Source organism: Erithacus rubecula (assembly GCF_903797595.1).
Source record: "Erithacus rubecula genome assembly, chromosome: 3".
Taxonomy (NCBI): Eukaryota; Metazoa; Chordata; class Aves; order Passeriformes; family Muscicapidae; genus Erithacus; species Erithacus rubecula.
The window spans coordinates 1,120,627-1,135,854 of NC_136689.1; the positions used below are offsets into that span (position 1 = coordinate 1,120,627).

The 15,228-nt window shown below is 46.8% G+C and overlaps 1 protein-coding gene across 1 annotated transcript in view; it reads right to left on the bottom strand.

Moving 5' to 3' along the window:
• Positions 1-10,269, bottom strand: part of PTH1R (parathyroid hormone 1 receptor) — a 78,167-nt gene extending 67,898 nt beyond the window's left edge. Inside the window, exon 1 of the mRNA XM_079302811.1 lies at positions 10,105-10,269. Coding sequence (XP_079158937.1) covers positions 10,105-10,179 — 75 coding nt within the window. The 5' untranslated portion in view covers positions 10,180-10,269. The remainder of the gene's footprint in view (positions 1-10,104) is intronic.
• Between the last annotated feature and the right edge of the window lie 4,959 nt (positions 10,270-15,228).

The following is a 15,228-nucleotide window of genomic DNA, read 5'->3' on the forward strand; positions in this document are numbered from 1 at the left end:
GGAATATCTGGGATCACTTAGTCCAGGTTGTCTCTGTAATCCCTAACAAACTCAGAGAAACAACAAGGAGTGATTTGGCATTTGGGAAGGAATTCCTGGCTGGGATGGAATTCCCAGAGAAGCTGTGGCTGCCTCTGGATCCCTGGAATGTCCAAAAAAATGGGAAAAATCTCGGATAATGGGAGATGTCCCTGCCCTTGGGAATGGGATGAGTTCAAGGTCCTTCCAACCCAAACCATTCCAGGATTTTCTGATTCCTTTGGGCTCTGGAGTCCTGACTGTAACCATCCCCTGATCCCCTTCAGGACCCATTTTTTGAATATTTTAAAATTTAATTCACACCCAAAGTGCAGCTCTGGCACTTTCCAAAGGTGCATTTCCCAAACCTGACCACAAAAACTCTGACATCCAAATCTTCCCACTGGGAACACCACAAATGCAACAAAATCCCAAAACACTGAAGAAATCCCACCCATTCCTTGCTGAGGCATTTCCAGGAGAGTCCCTATTCCTGTACACACAAATCCCCACAGGAATTAAAATGTGCATTTTTGGGATCTTTCTAATTTGCCCTGGCACTTCCCTCTACCCCACAGTGACCAACTGGATAAGGTTTAAAAAAAATAAAAAACCAAACAGCAAAAGAGCTTTTAATTCCAGGAATTCCCCCAAATCTTTGGATATCTCCTTTGTGAGCTGCTTCCAGAGGGGGAATTGCTGAAGGACACCCAGGATAGAGATAATAGGATTTCCTTGCTCTTTTTCCCCTTTAAGGACAGGGGCAATATCAGGATTTAGGGTTCTTATTCTTTTCTCTGCTGTGTTTCAGGAGTGGTTTTCCTCGAGCCTCAATTTCCAGAGTTATTTATGGAGAGATGCAAAATTCCCAATTAAAATTTACCTGCCCTGGCAGCAGGAAGAAGCTGGAGATGAATTTCAGAGTGCCAGAATAAGGGGACAAAAAGGAAAATAAATCAAAGTAGAGGCTCAACAGATTAAAAAACAGGGAGTCCTCCCCTCTGGAATTGTGGAGCAGAGCTGGGAAATCCATTGAAAGGTCCTTCTACTTCTCCCTTTCCCTTTCCTTCTCCCTTTTCCTTTTCCTTTTCCTTTTCCTTTCCCTTCCCTCTTCCAGGATTTCCATCAATATTCCAGCACTTCCAGGACTTATTCCCTCATATCCCAGCTCCAGATAATCAGTTCCAGGATCTCCCTCCTCTCCTGAATCCAGCCAGCCAGGCTCCAGCATTCTCTCATCCCCCAAATCCAGCTGCTCACCTCTGGAATTCCCCAAATCCAGCTGATCATCTCTGGAATTCCCCATTCTCTTATCCCCTCACTCCAGGGTTGCTGCAATCCTGGGAATCCTCCCAGCCAGGAGGATAAATCCAGACAATAAAATGATTAAATCATGGAATTGTGGAATATTCTGGGTTGGAAGGGACATTTAAAGGCCACTTTATTCATCCCCTCTGGAATGAGCAGGAAAATAATCTAAAATGGCCCTAAAAATATTCCTAAGTGGCTCTAAAAGTGCCAGAGATTCCCCAAATCACAATTCATTGATCATTTGTCCTTTTCTAGGCAGGGATTCCCAATACCTGCTGGAATTCCAGGAGGGATGGGGAGAAGGGGGATTCACCTTGAGGAACACTGGAAGGAGGAGTTGGGAGTGTCCCTGTTTTGGCCCCCGTGTCCCCAGCCCTGCCGGGGTGACAGACGGGTCACCCTGGGGCTGTGCTGTCCTTATCAGCCCCTTATCAGTCCCTTATCAGCCCGGGGCTGCTGAGTCAGGGCAGCTGGCAGAGCCTGCCTTATCCCCCATGGAGATTCTCCTGCCATCCCATTCCCTGGCACTGACCCAAACATGGGAACTCTGCTGCTTTTCCACCACCTGAAAAAAAAAAAAATTTAAAAACCCCCAAACCTCTGGTCCCTCCCATTTTCCAGCAGCCTGAGTCACCTTTCTGCTTTGTGGCACAGAAATTTGGGAATGCACAGCTCAGGGTGCTGATTTCCTGCTTCCAAACTCCATGGAAAGGACATTAAAATTCAATTTATTCAATGATGCTGAGGCAAAATCAGGAAGAAATTTGGGGAACAGAGAAGAAAAAAAAAAAAAAATTCCTGACCAATCTACTTTAAATACTGGAACTCAATTTCCCCAAATCTCAGAGGTGATTTGGCAGCTCCAAATCCACAGTGGGATCCAGCCCTGTCGTGTGGTTTGGAAAATCCATTTTTCCAGTGTCCATCCTCCCTCCCAGGGAGCAGGAGGGACATTCCCACCTCACTGAGCCCCTCATTGCCCGGGGCAGGAGGCACCACAGGAGATGCTGGAGATCACCAGGGCTTGGAGATGTGGCTGGAAAACTGGGATCTTTCCACTGGGAGAGTTCTCTCCCTTCCCATCACCTTCTCTTTACTGGGAGAATCCTTTCCCTGCCCATCCAACTGGAATCTCTTCATCTGTAGAATCCTCTCCCTTCCCATCCAACTGGGATTTTTGGGAGAATTCTCTCCCTTTCCATCCAGCTGGGATCACTGGAAGAATCCTTTCCCTTCTCATTCAACTGGAATCTCTCCATCTGGAGAATCCTCTCCCTTCCCATCCAGCTGGGATTTTTGGGAGAATTCTCTCCCTTTCCATCTGACTGGGATCACTGGGAGAATCCTCTTCATCTTCCCCTTCTCTCCATCTGGAGGATCCTCTCCCCATCCAACTGGGATCTCTCCATCTGGAGAATCCTCTCCCTTCTCATCATTCTCTCCTTTCCCATCCACCTCTCTCCATCTGGAGAATCCTTTCCCTTCCCATCCGGCTGGGAATTTTGGGAGAATTCTCTCCCTTCCCATCTAACTGAGATCACTGGGAGAATTCTCTTCATCTTCCCCTTCTCTCCATCTGGAGGATCCTCTCCCTTCCCACCCGGATTTCTCCATTTACAGAATTCCTTTCCTTCCCATCCCCAGCTGTGCAGGGACACCCTTGCTCTCCCTTGGATGCACAAACACATCCCAGTTTTGTACCAAATCCCATGGGATTGTACAGCCAAGGGAAAAACACCCTGAGGCCCACCCAGTCCTGCCCCATCCCAATCCAGGGGTTATCCTGGATAAAAATTTCTGGGAAATCAGCAGGTGGGAAAATCAGCTGTGTCTGTGTTAGCCTGGAATGGTTTGGGCTGGGAGAGACCTGAAAATCAGAATAATTTTATGGGATCATCCCATTCCATGGGTAGGGACACCTCCCATTATCCCAGGCTGCTCCAGCCTGGCCTTGGACATTCCAGGGATCCAGGGGCAGCCACAGCATCTCTGGGAATTCCATCCTAAAATCCCTCACCTTTTCCAGTTTAAAGCCATTAGAGATCCATATACAAACACACTGGAAGTCCCACCTCTGTCAGCTCCCTCCCACTTTTATTTTAGGGATCACTTTCCTGCATTTTTACTGAGCAGGGTCGAATTGCAACCCACAAAATAAAAGCTCCTTGTAATGGATATTGATCTGAGTCTCAGAATAAACCTGGGACAAGGAGGTTGTGTCCTTGCTCAGAGTCTCAAATCCACTCAAATTCCTCTGTGTGCTGGGTTGGGATTTAGGAACAGAGAAGGAAGTCAGGGATTCAGGTAATTAAAGTGAGATTGATGGGAATCAGTCAGGAATTTTCAGTGAATTTGGGGATTTTATTTGTGCCTTTGAAAAATGAAAGATCTGAATAGTGGGATGAAGTTTAAGGTCCCTTCCAAGCTACTCCATCCTGAAATTCTGGGATTCTAAGAAAGGAAATTAATGCTCAGCTCTTTGATAAGGTGCTTTAATTCAGAAGATTAATTAATTAATTAATTAATTAATTAATTATTTCCTACAGCTGAGAATTCCCTGCCAGGTCCAGCTGTATCCCTGAATTGTGTTCCAGACAATTCCCAGGTTTTGGGGTTATGGAAAATGAAGCAATGTGGGCTGGGTGGGAGTGAAGCTGAGGGTGAACCAGACCCAGCTTTTCCTTTGGGGGAATTCCATGTGCCCACAAGGATCAGGATTCAGCTCTGTGGAAAAAAATGTTGATTCTTTGTCCCAGAATTGTGACAAAAAATGATGGAGCAGGGTCTGATCCTGAGCATGGGAATGGAACAAATCCAGGCTCCAAGGGAGTTCCCAGATCCAGCAATCCCTAAGGAATATCCCACTCCAGCTCTGCTCCCAGCCCCATTCCCAGGTTTGATGAATCCAGGCAATAAAGTGATTAAATCATGGAATTGTGGAATATTCTGAGTTGGAAGGGACATTTAAAGACCACTTTATCCATCCCCTCTGGAATGAGCAGGGACATAACCTGAAAGTGCCAGAGATTCCCCAAATCCCACAAATCACAATTCATTGATCATTTGTCCTCTTCCAGGTGGGAATTCCCCAGAAATCACTCATCCCTCAATCCATGAGAATCATGAGCTGAATTTTAGGTGTTTTGTTAAACACAGAAAAGAATTAAATTAAAAAAAAAAAAACAAACCCAAACTCCCAAATCCTATTTCAGTCCCAAGCAAAAATGAAGGGAAGGGAAGATTCAGGGAAGGGAAGTTTCAGGGAAGTTTCAGGGAAGTTTCAGGGAAGGGAAGGGAAGTTTCAGGGAAGGGAAGTTTCAGGGAAGTTTCAGGGAAGGGAAGTTTCAGGGAAGTTTCAGGGAAGTTTCAGGGAAGTTTCAGGGAAGTTTCAGGGAAGTTTCAGGGAAGGGAAGTTTCAGGGAAGTTTCAGGGAAGGGAAGTTTCAGGGAAGGGAAGTTTCAGGGAAGGGAAGTTTCAGGGAAGTTTCAGGGAAGGGAAGTTTCAGGGAAGGGAAGTTTCAGGGAAGGGAAGTTTCAGGGAAGTTTCAGGGAAGTTTCAGGGAAGTTTCAGGGAAGTTTCAGGGAAGTTTCAGGGAAGTTTCAGGGAAGTTTCAGGGAAGGGAAGGGAAGGGAAGGGAAGGGAAGGGAAGGGAAGGGAAGGGAAGGGAAGGGAAGGGAAGGGAAGGGAAGGGAAGGGAAGGGAAGGGAAGGGAAGGGAAGGGAAGGGAAGGGAAGGGAAGGGAAGGGAAGGGAAGGGAAGGTTTTTTAAGGACACTCTGACATCCAACCCTGCCCTTCCAGATCCAAGTGGGGCTGTGTCTCCAGAGAAAGCCCCAGGAATTCTCAGAGAGAGGGAGGGAGGGAGGAGGGAGCTGAGATAACATCGGGAGCCCGGATCAGCATCGGGACAGAAAAGCAGATAAGGAGCCTGGGCTGCTGAGTCAGCAATTCCTGACCCCTCCCCTGCCCCAGACACGGATCCAGGGATTGTTTCCCAGAGGCCAAAATTCCTTTGGATGTGTTTTTGTGGGAGATGTTTGAACCTTTGGGATTGTTACGGTGGAAAAGCTCCAAACTTTGGGATTTGGGGGAAAGTTTGGAGAGGGAGGTGGGATGGGATGATGGGATGGGATGAGATGGGATCCATGGGATGGGATGGGATGGGATGGGATGGGATGGGATGGGATGGGATGGGATGGGATGGGATGGGATGGGATGGGATGGGATGGGATGGGATGGGATCAATGGGATGGGATGGATGGGAAGGGATGGGGATGGGATGGATGGGATGGGATGGGATGGGATGGATGGATGGATGGATGGATGATGGATGGATGGGATGGATGGATGATGGGATGGGATCCATGGGATGGGATAATGGGATGGGATGGGATGGGATGGGATCAATGGGATGGGATGGGATAATGGGATGGGATGGGATGGGATGGGATAATGGGATGGGATGGGAAGGGATAATGGGATGGGATGGGATGGGATGGGATGGGATAATGGGATGGGATGGGAAGGGATAATGGGATGGGATGGGATGGGATGGGATGATGGGATGGGATCCATGGGATGGGATAATGGGATGGGATGGGATGGGATCCATGGGATGATGGGATGGAGTTTCCAGTGCCAGGACAGGTTTCCCCCTCACCCACAGCTGGGATTTCAGGGTGTCCAACGTGTCCCAAATCCCTCTGCAAATGGGGCCTGATTCCAGCTGGATTGAATTCCAGGGAACTCTCTGAGGGATGGGAATCCTCCAGAGGGACAATCCCAGGACAATCTCTGGGATGTCCCTCCCAGGGACAGGGGGTGGCCCTGGTGGCTCCAGCTGTCCTGTCTGGGGGATCCCTGCAGGCACAGCCGGGATAATCCCGCTGATCCCAAAAAACCCCTCGGGGCTATTTCTGGGACGACACAAACCAAACAACAACTGCTGCTCCAGGGCCACCCCTGCCCTCCATTTTTTTTTTTTTTGTTTGTTTTCTTTGTTTTTGTTTTGTTTTGTTTTTTTTAAATTTTTTATTTTTTATTTTTTTTTCTCCTTGGGTTTTGTTTGTTTGTTTGTTTTGGGTTTGTTTTTTTTTTTTTTTTTTTTTTTTTTTTTTCCTTTTGCTGCTGGAGAGGTTCAGACCCAGGGATTTCATCTTATCCCCAGTGCAATAACTGAGTGTCCCTCAGAACTGTGGGAGCAGGGATGGGCTCCTTCCCAGGAATGTGCCTAGGAAAAGGACATTTCCCAGTGATTGGGGCCTGTCTTGGCTTCATGAAGTTGGGATTTGTGGGATTTCCATACAGGACTATTTATTATTTTTATTTTTGCTATTTCCATTATTTTTATTATATTTTCTACTATTATTTTGAATATCTCTATTATATTAATATTAATTTAATATTTATATTTATATTTACATTTTATTATTCTTCTTGTTTTCTTATTCTTATTATTATTCAATTTTATTCTCATTCTTATTTTATTTTTAATTTTTATTATGGGTTGTATTCCGAGGCTGAACATTTTCCTTCCTTCCTTCCTTCCTTCCTGGGAATGGTTCCTTTTCCCACCCATTCCCTTCCCAAAATTGGGATTTTCTGGTCCCAAGCCCTACAGGAGGCTGCTGTGTTATTATTATTATTAATAATAATTGATTAATTGATTGATTAATTAATATCTATTCCAATGATAACAAGGCTGGGATCTCCCAGGCTGAGCAAAAGGAGGAATCAAAGGGAAAATAAAAGGTTTGGAAGAGCAAACCTGGGAGATTTTTGCTCCCTGAATCCCAGGATTAGTTCAAAAAGATCTCTTGGATCCTAAATCCAACCATTTATAACACGGGGAGATTTTCCCTCTGCCAAATAAAAACAATTCCTACATTTCCCTTCTCCTGAGCCCTGCTGCTGTCAGACCCGACTTTTAAATCTCCTTTTGCCACAAGTTCTCCTCACACCCGTTTTTGCAGAGCTCTCCACTTTAGGCCGGTCTTAATTCCTTAATCTTGGGACTAAAGAGCAGAATTATCCCTCATTTCCACCCTCACCCCGCTGGGTTCCAGCCTCTCATTGTCCAGCAGCGCTCGGGCTGGTCCAGGGAAAAGTTGGAAAGAATTCTCTGGATTGTCAGGAGAGCTGGGACAAAACCCAAACATTTCCCCCACCCCAAATATCCCCCAAATCCCAGAATTTGAGCGATTTGAGCCTCAGGGAAGGGCACCCTCATTTCCCACACTTCTCTCTCCTTCTCAGATTTTTTAAAAATTTTTTCCCGGGTTTCCCTCCCCGGCTGGGATAAAAGATGAAGAGGATTTGCCATCCCGTAATTCCCTTTGGAATATCGGGAATGGCAGCGCGGGGCTGGGCTCTGCCCCATCCCAACATCAGGGAGCTGCAGAAATCCCAAAGCAGAATCCCAAGATTTGTGCTCTGGAATCTCCTGATCCAAGCCCAAAATTTGGTTCTGCTCTGATCTTCCCTTTAAGCTCAGCCCAGAGCCGGGATTAAATCCCTGCATCCCCATCCTGCTGTTTTTCCCCGTGGGTTTTTCCTTGTTGTTCCCAGGAAAGGGAAAATTTATGGCAGCAAATCCCTCAGAGCCACTGAGCAAATATCAAATTTATTTATGACCCCTTCGTAAATAATGGCAACAAATTTTCTAGTAAGTAATAATGACAACAAGATTTATAATGAATATTAATATACATTTTATAATAAATAGTAATAATAACAAATTTTATAATAAATACATAAAGTCTCTCCCTGTTGACCACTCTCAATCCTATTCCCTCTTTCCAAAATCTGTTTAAAAATCTGATTAGCTGGAAGAAGAAGCAGCAGCTCCAATAAAAACCAGACTGGAGGCGATTTTTGGACAGGGGGTGACAAGGGGTGACATTATCCTGCCTAAGGGGGGACACTCAGGATGTCAGGATGGATTTAGGAACCCTCTGGGAATCCCTTCTGCTGTCAAGAGTGGTTAGAAAAGTATCTGAAAAAGTAACTTAAACCTGGCCTAACTAAACCAAGCAGGGTTTGGACCTGAAATCAGTAAAAAAATCTGAAGGGAATTTTTTTGGAAAAGACTCACAGGATCAGCAAATCCAGGAAGGACTTTAGGAAATTTCCTGAGTTTTTCCAGCAAGTTCCATGGATTTCTCAGCCCTATGGGATTCTGGAAGAGCTGTTCCCAATTTTTGCCCAGGTCCAGCTCACCTTGAGCCAGCCCTGGGAATATGGGGGGCACCTCCCAGCTCATCCCTGGGATGGAAAGGATCTCTTGGGATGGAATATCCCAAAAAAATCCCACTGTGGCTTGGAGGCAGCTGATACTGGGTGCACTGGGAGAGAGGAGTGAGCTGGGAATGGGAATGGGAATGGGAGATGCAGCCTTGCCCAGTTTCTTTGCATCCCAAAATTTCCCCAGCTCCAGCCTGGCTGCTTCCCAGTTCTGATTTTCCCAGTCCCAGGAGTTGCAGGAATTTTGGAGCAGGTGCTGCAGGACCTGGATACGGCCCCAAAGTCAGGAGATGCTGATCCAGCCCTGGAATTTAGGGAAAAACCTCATCCACCCTTGAAATCCCAACAAATCTCCAAGTGGTTTCCCTGATTTCTCTTATTTTCTTTGGATTTTGGAAGGTTTCTGCACACATTTAACAGGGATGGATTTGGACAGGGATTCTTTTCCAAGGGACTGATCCTTCTCATTTATTATGGAGAAATTTCCTGCTGGAAAAGCTGGAAACCTCCCCCTAGCAGCTCTGCACAAGATTCCAAAGCACCAAATCCAGGGATAAGGCCCAGGCTGGTGGATCCTGGAGGATCAGGAATGATCCCAATCCCAATCCCAATCCCATTTCCATCCCTCCTGGAGAGCAGATCCCCCTTTCCATGGGTGTCCTGCTCCTTCCTGCACTGGAAAACTCTGGGAAATGGGAGCAGGAGTGAGAATCCCAGGGATGGGGAAAGCCAGGAGAGCTCCTGTCACAGCAGAATTCCAGCACTGGCTCAAGGAAATGTCCCTTCTCTGCTTCCTGAAGGTTTTGGAGCTGCAGGTTTTAAATCATCTCCCAGTTTGGATGGATTTATCCTGGTTTTCCAGCCTTGGAGAGCCTGGTGTGTGCAGGAAGGGGTGGAAAGTGCCAAGGAGAAAAAGGTTCCTACAATTTCCCTGTTTTCCCTGAATTTCATTCCAAAGGAAAGGTTCTGTTTCATTGGGATGAAGGAGATTTGTAGGGAAAGGAGATGGATTGGGAATGAAATTGTCTTGGAGGGGTGGAAAGGAAGGAAAGGGAGAAGGATGGAGGAGAAGGGGAAGGGAAGAAGGGAAAGGGGAAGGGAATGGGAAGAGAAAAAGTGAAGGAAAAGGAAGAAATTAAAAAGAAATATACAAAAGGAATAGGGAAAAAAAAGGAGAAAAAAAGGAAAAAAACAAATGAGAAATTAAAAAAAAATAAAAGCAGAGTAAAAAATTAAAAAGGGGAAAAAAAAGTAAAAAAATAAAAAAATAAAAGAAAAAAGCAAAGTTGTCCTTTCTCCACAGGCAGACCCTGAAATGCTGCCCCAGCCGCTGTCCCAGATCCCTGTCAAACCTCACACGTCCTGCCCGGAGCTTTCCAAGTGATCCCAACTCTTGGGAAACACAGACATTTTCACTGCAGCCCCGCTGCACTCCCAAAAACCCCAAACAAGCTTTTTAATCCTTCAGGCAGAATCCGTACTGAGGGGGAAAAAAAAAAAAAAAAAAAAAAATTAAAACAAAATTGCGACTCACCAGCGCGTAAACGGAGCTGAGCACGGAGCAGCAGAGGATCAAACCCAGGCTGGGATACACCAAATATGATCCCATATCCAAGGGGCTGCTTCCAGCATCCAGCCTCGCGCAGGGAAGCAGGAGGAGGCGAGCTCGGAATTCCAGCGGCGCGGATTTTCTCCTTGTCCTCCCTGCCGTGCCCCTCCAGCGATTTATTATTATTATTTTATTATTATATATATATTTTTTTTTTTCCTGTTTGTTCGGCTGCCCAGTTTTCAACCAGACAAGCACATGACGAGAGATCCCGGTGCTTTTCCTCGTTTTCTCATGGCTGGAGTGGCGGGCAGCTCCCAAAATTCCGCGGCGGAGCCCATGGGGAGAAGCAGCGGAGCCGCTCAGCGCCGCCGCCGCCGGTGCCGCCCGATCGGCCGCGACCCGCCGGGGCAAATCACATCCATATGGGCCCGGCTGCGCCTCGGGATCCCGATTTTCTGCGGCTCCGGGAAGTTCAAATCATTTCTTTGTCAAACGCAAACACGGAGGAGGCAGCGGGAGAGGGAGGGAAGGAGGGAGGGAGGGAAGGAGGGAGGGAGCAGGGAGAGGGCTGGAAGGGGTGGGAGATGCGAGAGGGAGGGAGGGGGAACCTTTAACCACCGCTTTATTTTTAGCCGCAGTAATTTTATCTTTTCGCTCGCCGAGGGGACAAAAAACCCCCAAACTCCCCCCCGCTCTCGTCTCTTTTATTTTTGGGTTTTGCATTTTTTTTTCCTGCCTCTCCTCCTCTCTCCGCCGCACGCAAACAAATCCCAAATTTCCAAAAAGCCTCGGAAAGTTGGGAATATTTTCCCTCCGCGTTTACCTTCGCTTCAGCGGTGGCACTGAGAGGGGGTTTTGGCGTGGCTGTCCCAAAAAGTTGGTTTTGCCAGCCAGGGAATTCTCTGTTTTTTAGGGAGAAATCGGGAATTTTTTTCGCTTCTCTCTTCCTCTCTGCCTCCAAGGAGCTGCAGTTTGGAAAAGCCGATTGCAAACGTGGGGCTGAACATTCCCTGCCTCTCCTTCCACCCCTTCCCCGTCCTTTATTTTAGGACTTTTGGGGGTTTTATTTAATTTATTCCCCCGTAGCACAATCTCTTTGCCTTCACTCCGAAACTCCCTGAAATCCTCGGGATTTGGGGTTATTTTGATTTTGTGAATTAATAATTTTTTTCCCCCCTTATCCACAGGGTCGCAGAGTTGTCCGGCAGATCCCAAGATCCCCAAAAATCGGGAGAAGGATTTTGGAGCTGCCCAAGCTCATCCCCCCTGAACCCACCCCTCTTCTCCCATCCTGAATTTCTCCAGCATTCCCAACTTCCAGAACTGGGATATCACACCCAGCTCAGCAGGAACTTTCATTCATAAAACTCCGCTGCGAAAAAAATAAATTAGAAAAAAAAAAAATTAAAAAGAATCCCAACCCACCCGCTCCCCCCTCCCCAAATCGAGCTGTGGGGGGAGGGATTATTTGGGAATTGCTGCGGGATCCGGAATTCCCTGCTGGTTTTTCCATGCTGGGAGGAGAAGCCAGGCTGGGAAAGGGTTACAGAGCCGGCCAGGGATGCACCACGCGGGCAAACACAGAGAGGCGCCGGGCTCGGGGCTGACTCACTCAACTTTACAAATCTAACTCCCAGCCAGTTTCTCCTTGTTTTTTCCCCCCTTTTTCCCCCCCTTTATTCCCGCTTTCCTCGCGGATATTTGGGAGTTGCACGGCAGCGAGGAGGGAAAAATTCCAATCTCTCTCTCGGGGAGCAGACGGTAAAAACATCAAGTTTTCGCTGCGAGAATTTCTGGGTTATTTACAAAGAAAAAAGAAACAGAGAGAGGGAGAGAAAAAAAAATTAAAAAAAAGAAAGAAACCCCAAACTCTGCGCTCGCTCTGGTTGTTTTTTTTTTTTTTTTTTTTTTTTGATTCCCGTTTTTTTTTCCCAGCTCCATGGCCGTGAATGGGAGCCTTGAGCTGGGTTTATGAAAGGCTCTTTCCAAGCGAAGGTAGAGTTGGGCTTCCTGTGAGAGGCAGAGAGGGGAAGGGATAAAAAAAGGGCCGCTCTTGGTGCGATCTCTGCCTCCTCCTCTTCCTCCGCCTCCTTCTCCGCCTCTCGCTGCAATCCCCAAGGATTCCCGGCTGCGGGGGGATCCCGCGGGGATGAGCGACCCCGGTCCCCACTGGGATTGCAGCGGGTCCCGGGCAGATGGGTTGGGAATGAAGGGCTGGGTTCTGAATTTATCCCATCCCGCTGATCCCATCCCACTGATACCACTGATCCCATTCCCATCCCACTGATCCCACTGATCCCATTCCCATCCCACTGATCCCATCCCACTGATCCCATCCCACTGATCCCACTGATCCCATTCCCATCCCACTGATCCCACTGATCCCATCCCATCTCACTGATCCCATCCCGCTGATCCCACTGATCCCATCCCAGTGATCCCATCCCACTGATCCCACTGATCCCATTCCCATCCCACTGATCCCTCTGATCCCATTCCATCCCATCCCATTGATCCCATCCTGCTGATCCCATCCCACTGATCCCATTCCATCCCATCCCACTGATCCCATCCTGCTGATCCCATCCCACTGATCCCATTCCATCCCACTGATCTCACTGATCCCATTCCATCCCATCCCATCCCACTGATCCCATCCCACTGGTCCCACTGATCCCATTCCATCCCACTGATCCCATCCCAGTGATCCCATCCCATCCCATCCCAGTGATCTCATCCCATCCCATCCCATCCCATCCCATCCCATCCCATCCCATCCCATCCCATCCCATCCCATCCCATCCCATCCCATCCCATCCCATCCCATCCCATCCCATCCCATCCCAGGGGATGCTGAAGGATTTCAGAGCAGTGACCCCACACTCCTCCCACCCCATTCCCATCCCAGCTGGATCCCAAATCTGCTTTTCCAGCAGCAATTCCAAAGTTACACATTAGGGAGAGTGGGGAAATTTGAAATTTCTTTGGGAATTTCTGGGCAGTTATTCCCAGAAATATCATTCCCAAAAACTTCTGCTGGGGTTTTTATGGGATCTGGCTGCTTTTCCCACTAAGGAGGATTTGGGGAAATCCTTCCCAGGGATTCCCAGGATCTCTGTGGGTTTAGGGCCACAGCAAATAAAATCTCATTTCTAGGTTTAGAAATATTAGTAAAAAAGGATTTTATAGGGGCCTCATGCAGAAATTCCAGAGCCAGGAGGGAATGGGAATAAACTGGGAATGGCCACATCCAGGTTTTGGTGTCCAGGAATTGATCCAGGGATTGAACCAGGGATGCCTCAGATCCCATTTGGTTTTCTACATATTTTATAATTTAGGGATATTTTATTACTTAGAGACATTTCATTATTTATAATTTATTCAATTTATTTCTTTATTTATTATATATTTATTTGCTATCTATTTATTATTTATTTATTTGGAAGTAATTGATTTTGAATTTCTTTATTTAAACTGCCTTTATTATTTCTATATCTACATTGATTTTATTCCTCCCCCAAATTAAAGGGATTAAAGGGAGAGAACACTGAACTGCTGGAGCTGCACAAGGAAATTATTCCCAGTTTAACCCTGGCATAAAACTGGCCATTTTCCCAGTTTAACCCTTCCATAAGAAAGGATTTTTACCCAGTTTAACTCTGGCATAAATCCAGGATTTTTTCCCAGTTTAACCCCTGTACAAGCCTGAGAATTTTCCCAGTTTACCCTGTCAAGAAAGGGATTTTTTTCCCAATTTAACCCTTCCACAAGAAGCAAAATTTCCCAGTTTACCCCTGGCATAAAACTGGGAATTTTCCCATTTTAATCCTGGCATAAGGAGAGAATTTTTCGCAGTTTAAACCTGGAATAAAACTTGGAATTTTCTCAGTTTAACCCTGGCACTGAAAACTCATCTGGGAAACCTGCCCCTGACTCCAAGAGTGAGAAATTCTGGATCCCTTTTATCCACAAAAATGCAAACTCACTCAGAATCCTTAGATCCAAAATCCCCCCTGCCAGATCCAACAGTCAGGGAATGATTAATTCCTCCCTGTTTCCTCCTGGAAAAATGGGAATTGCAGAGCCTGGAGCAATTCTTTGGTGGGATGAGCCTCAAATCCAGCCCAGCAAAGTGAATTTTTTCAGCTGGAATCCTTTTCCCAAGCACTCAGAGCAAGGCAGGGTGGGCAATTCCCATTCCTCTCTCAGATCTGTGGGATTTAGAGTTTGATTCTCATAGTTCAGTGAATTTTTGCTGCTGTTGGGAATGAGCTCAGACCCTGAGCAAGGATCCCCTTGGATACCCTGCCCATCCCTGGAATCCCAGGGAATCCCAGTGCCAGAGGGGCCACGTGAGCCTCTCCACATCCACATGATCCCAAAGAGCCTCTCCAGCTTTTCCCCACATCAAAGGATCACGAGGTGCAGAAATTCCAGCCATGCACTTGGGGAGCTTCTCCTTGGAAACTCTGATTTATTCCAGCAGCAGCCCCAACCCCACTGCTGGGATTTGGGATGGAGCAGGTGCTCCAAGGATTTTGTCACCTCCCACCATCCTAAAACTGCATCCAAGAGGAACTTTTCCCTCTCTGCAGCATTTGGAGGGCAAGAGGAATTCTTCAGCACATCCTGTTTTTTGTTTTTTTTTTGGGATGATGCACCGAGGGGTGGGAGATCCTTCCTTGGAATTCTTTCCACTGGAAAACTCCATCCCAGTCCCAGCCTTGCATCCCTCTCAAAGGGAATTTGGACATTTTGATTTTGTTTCCCTTTCTGATTGTATCCACCAGCAGGGATTTAAGGAATGGGGGATAAAAGGAGAGTTTGTAACGTTGTTGTTTTATGGAGCCCCTTGGGAATGGCAGTGCTTGGAATGTTTCTCCAACAGCTTCAAAGGAATTTTTCCAAAATGTTGGGATGCTTCCACTGTTGGAAATCAGCATTAAAAAAAAAAAGGGATTCATTTAAACTGTTGTTTGGGGCAGGAATGGTCACTTTTGAGTATCAGCTCCATATTAGAAAGAATTTTTATTCAGTTTAAGGATCAAATTCTCCTTTTCCTGCATTTTTTTATATTTATTTCCTGCTAGGGAAACATTTCCCTCC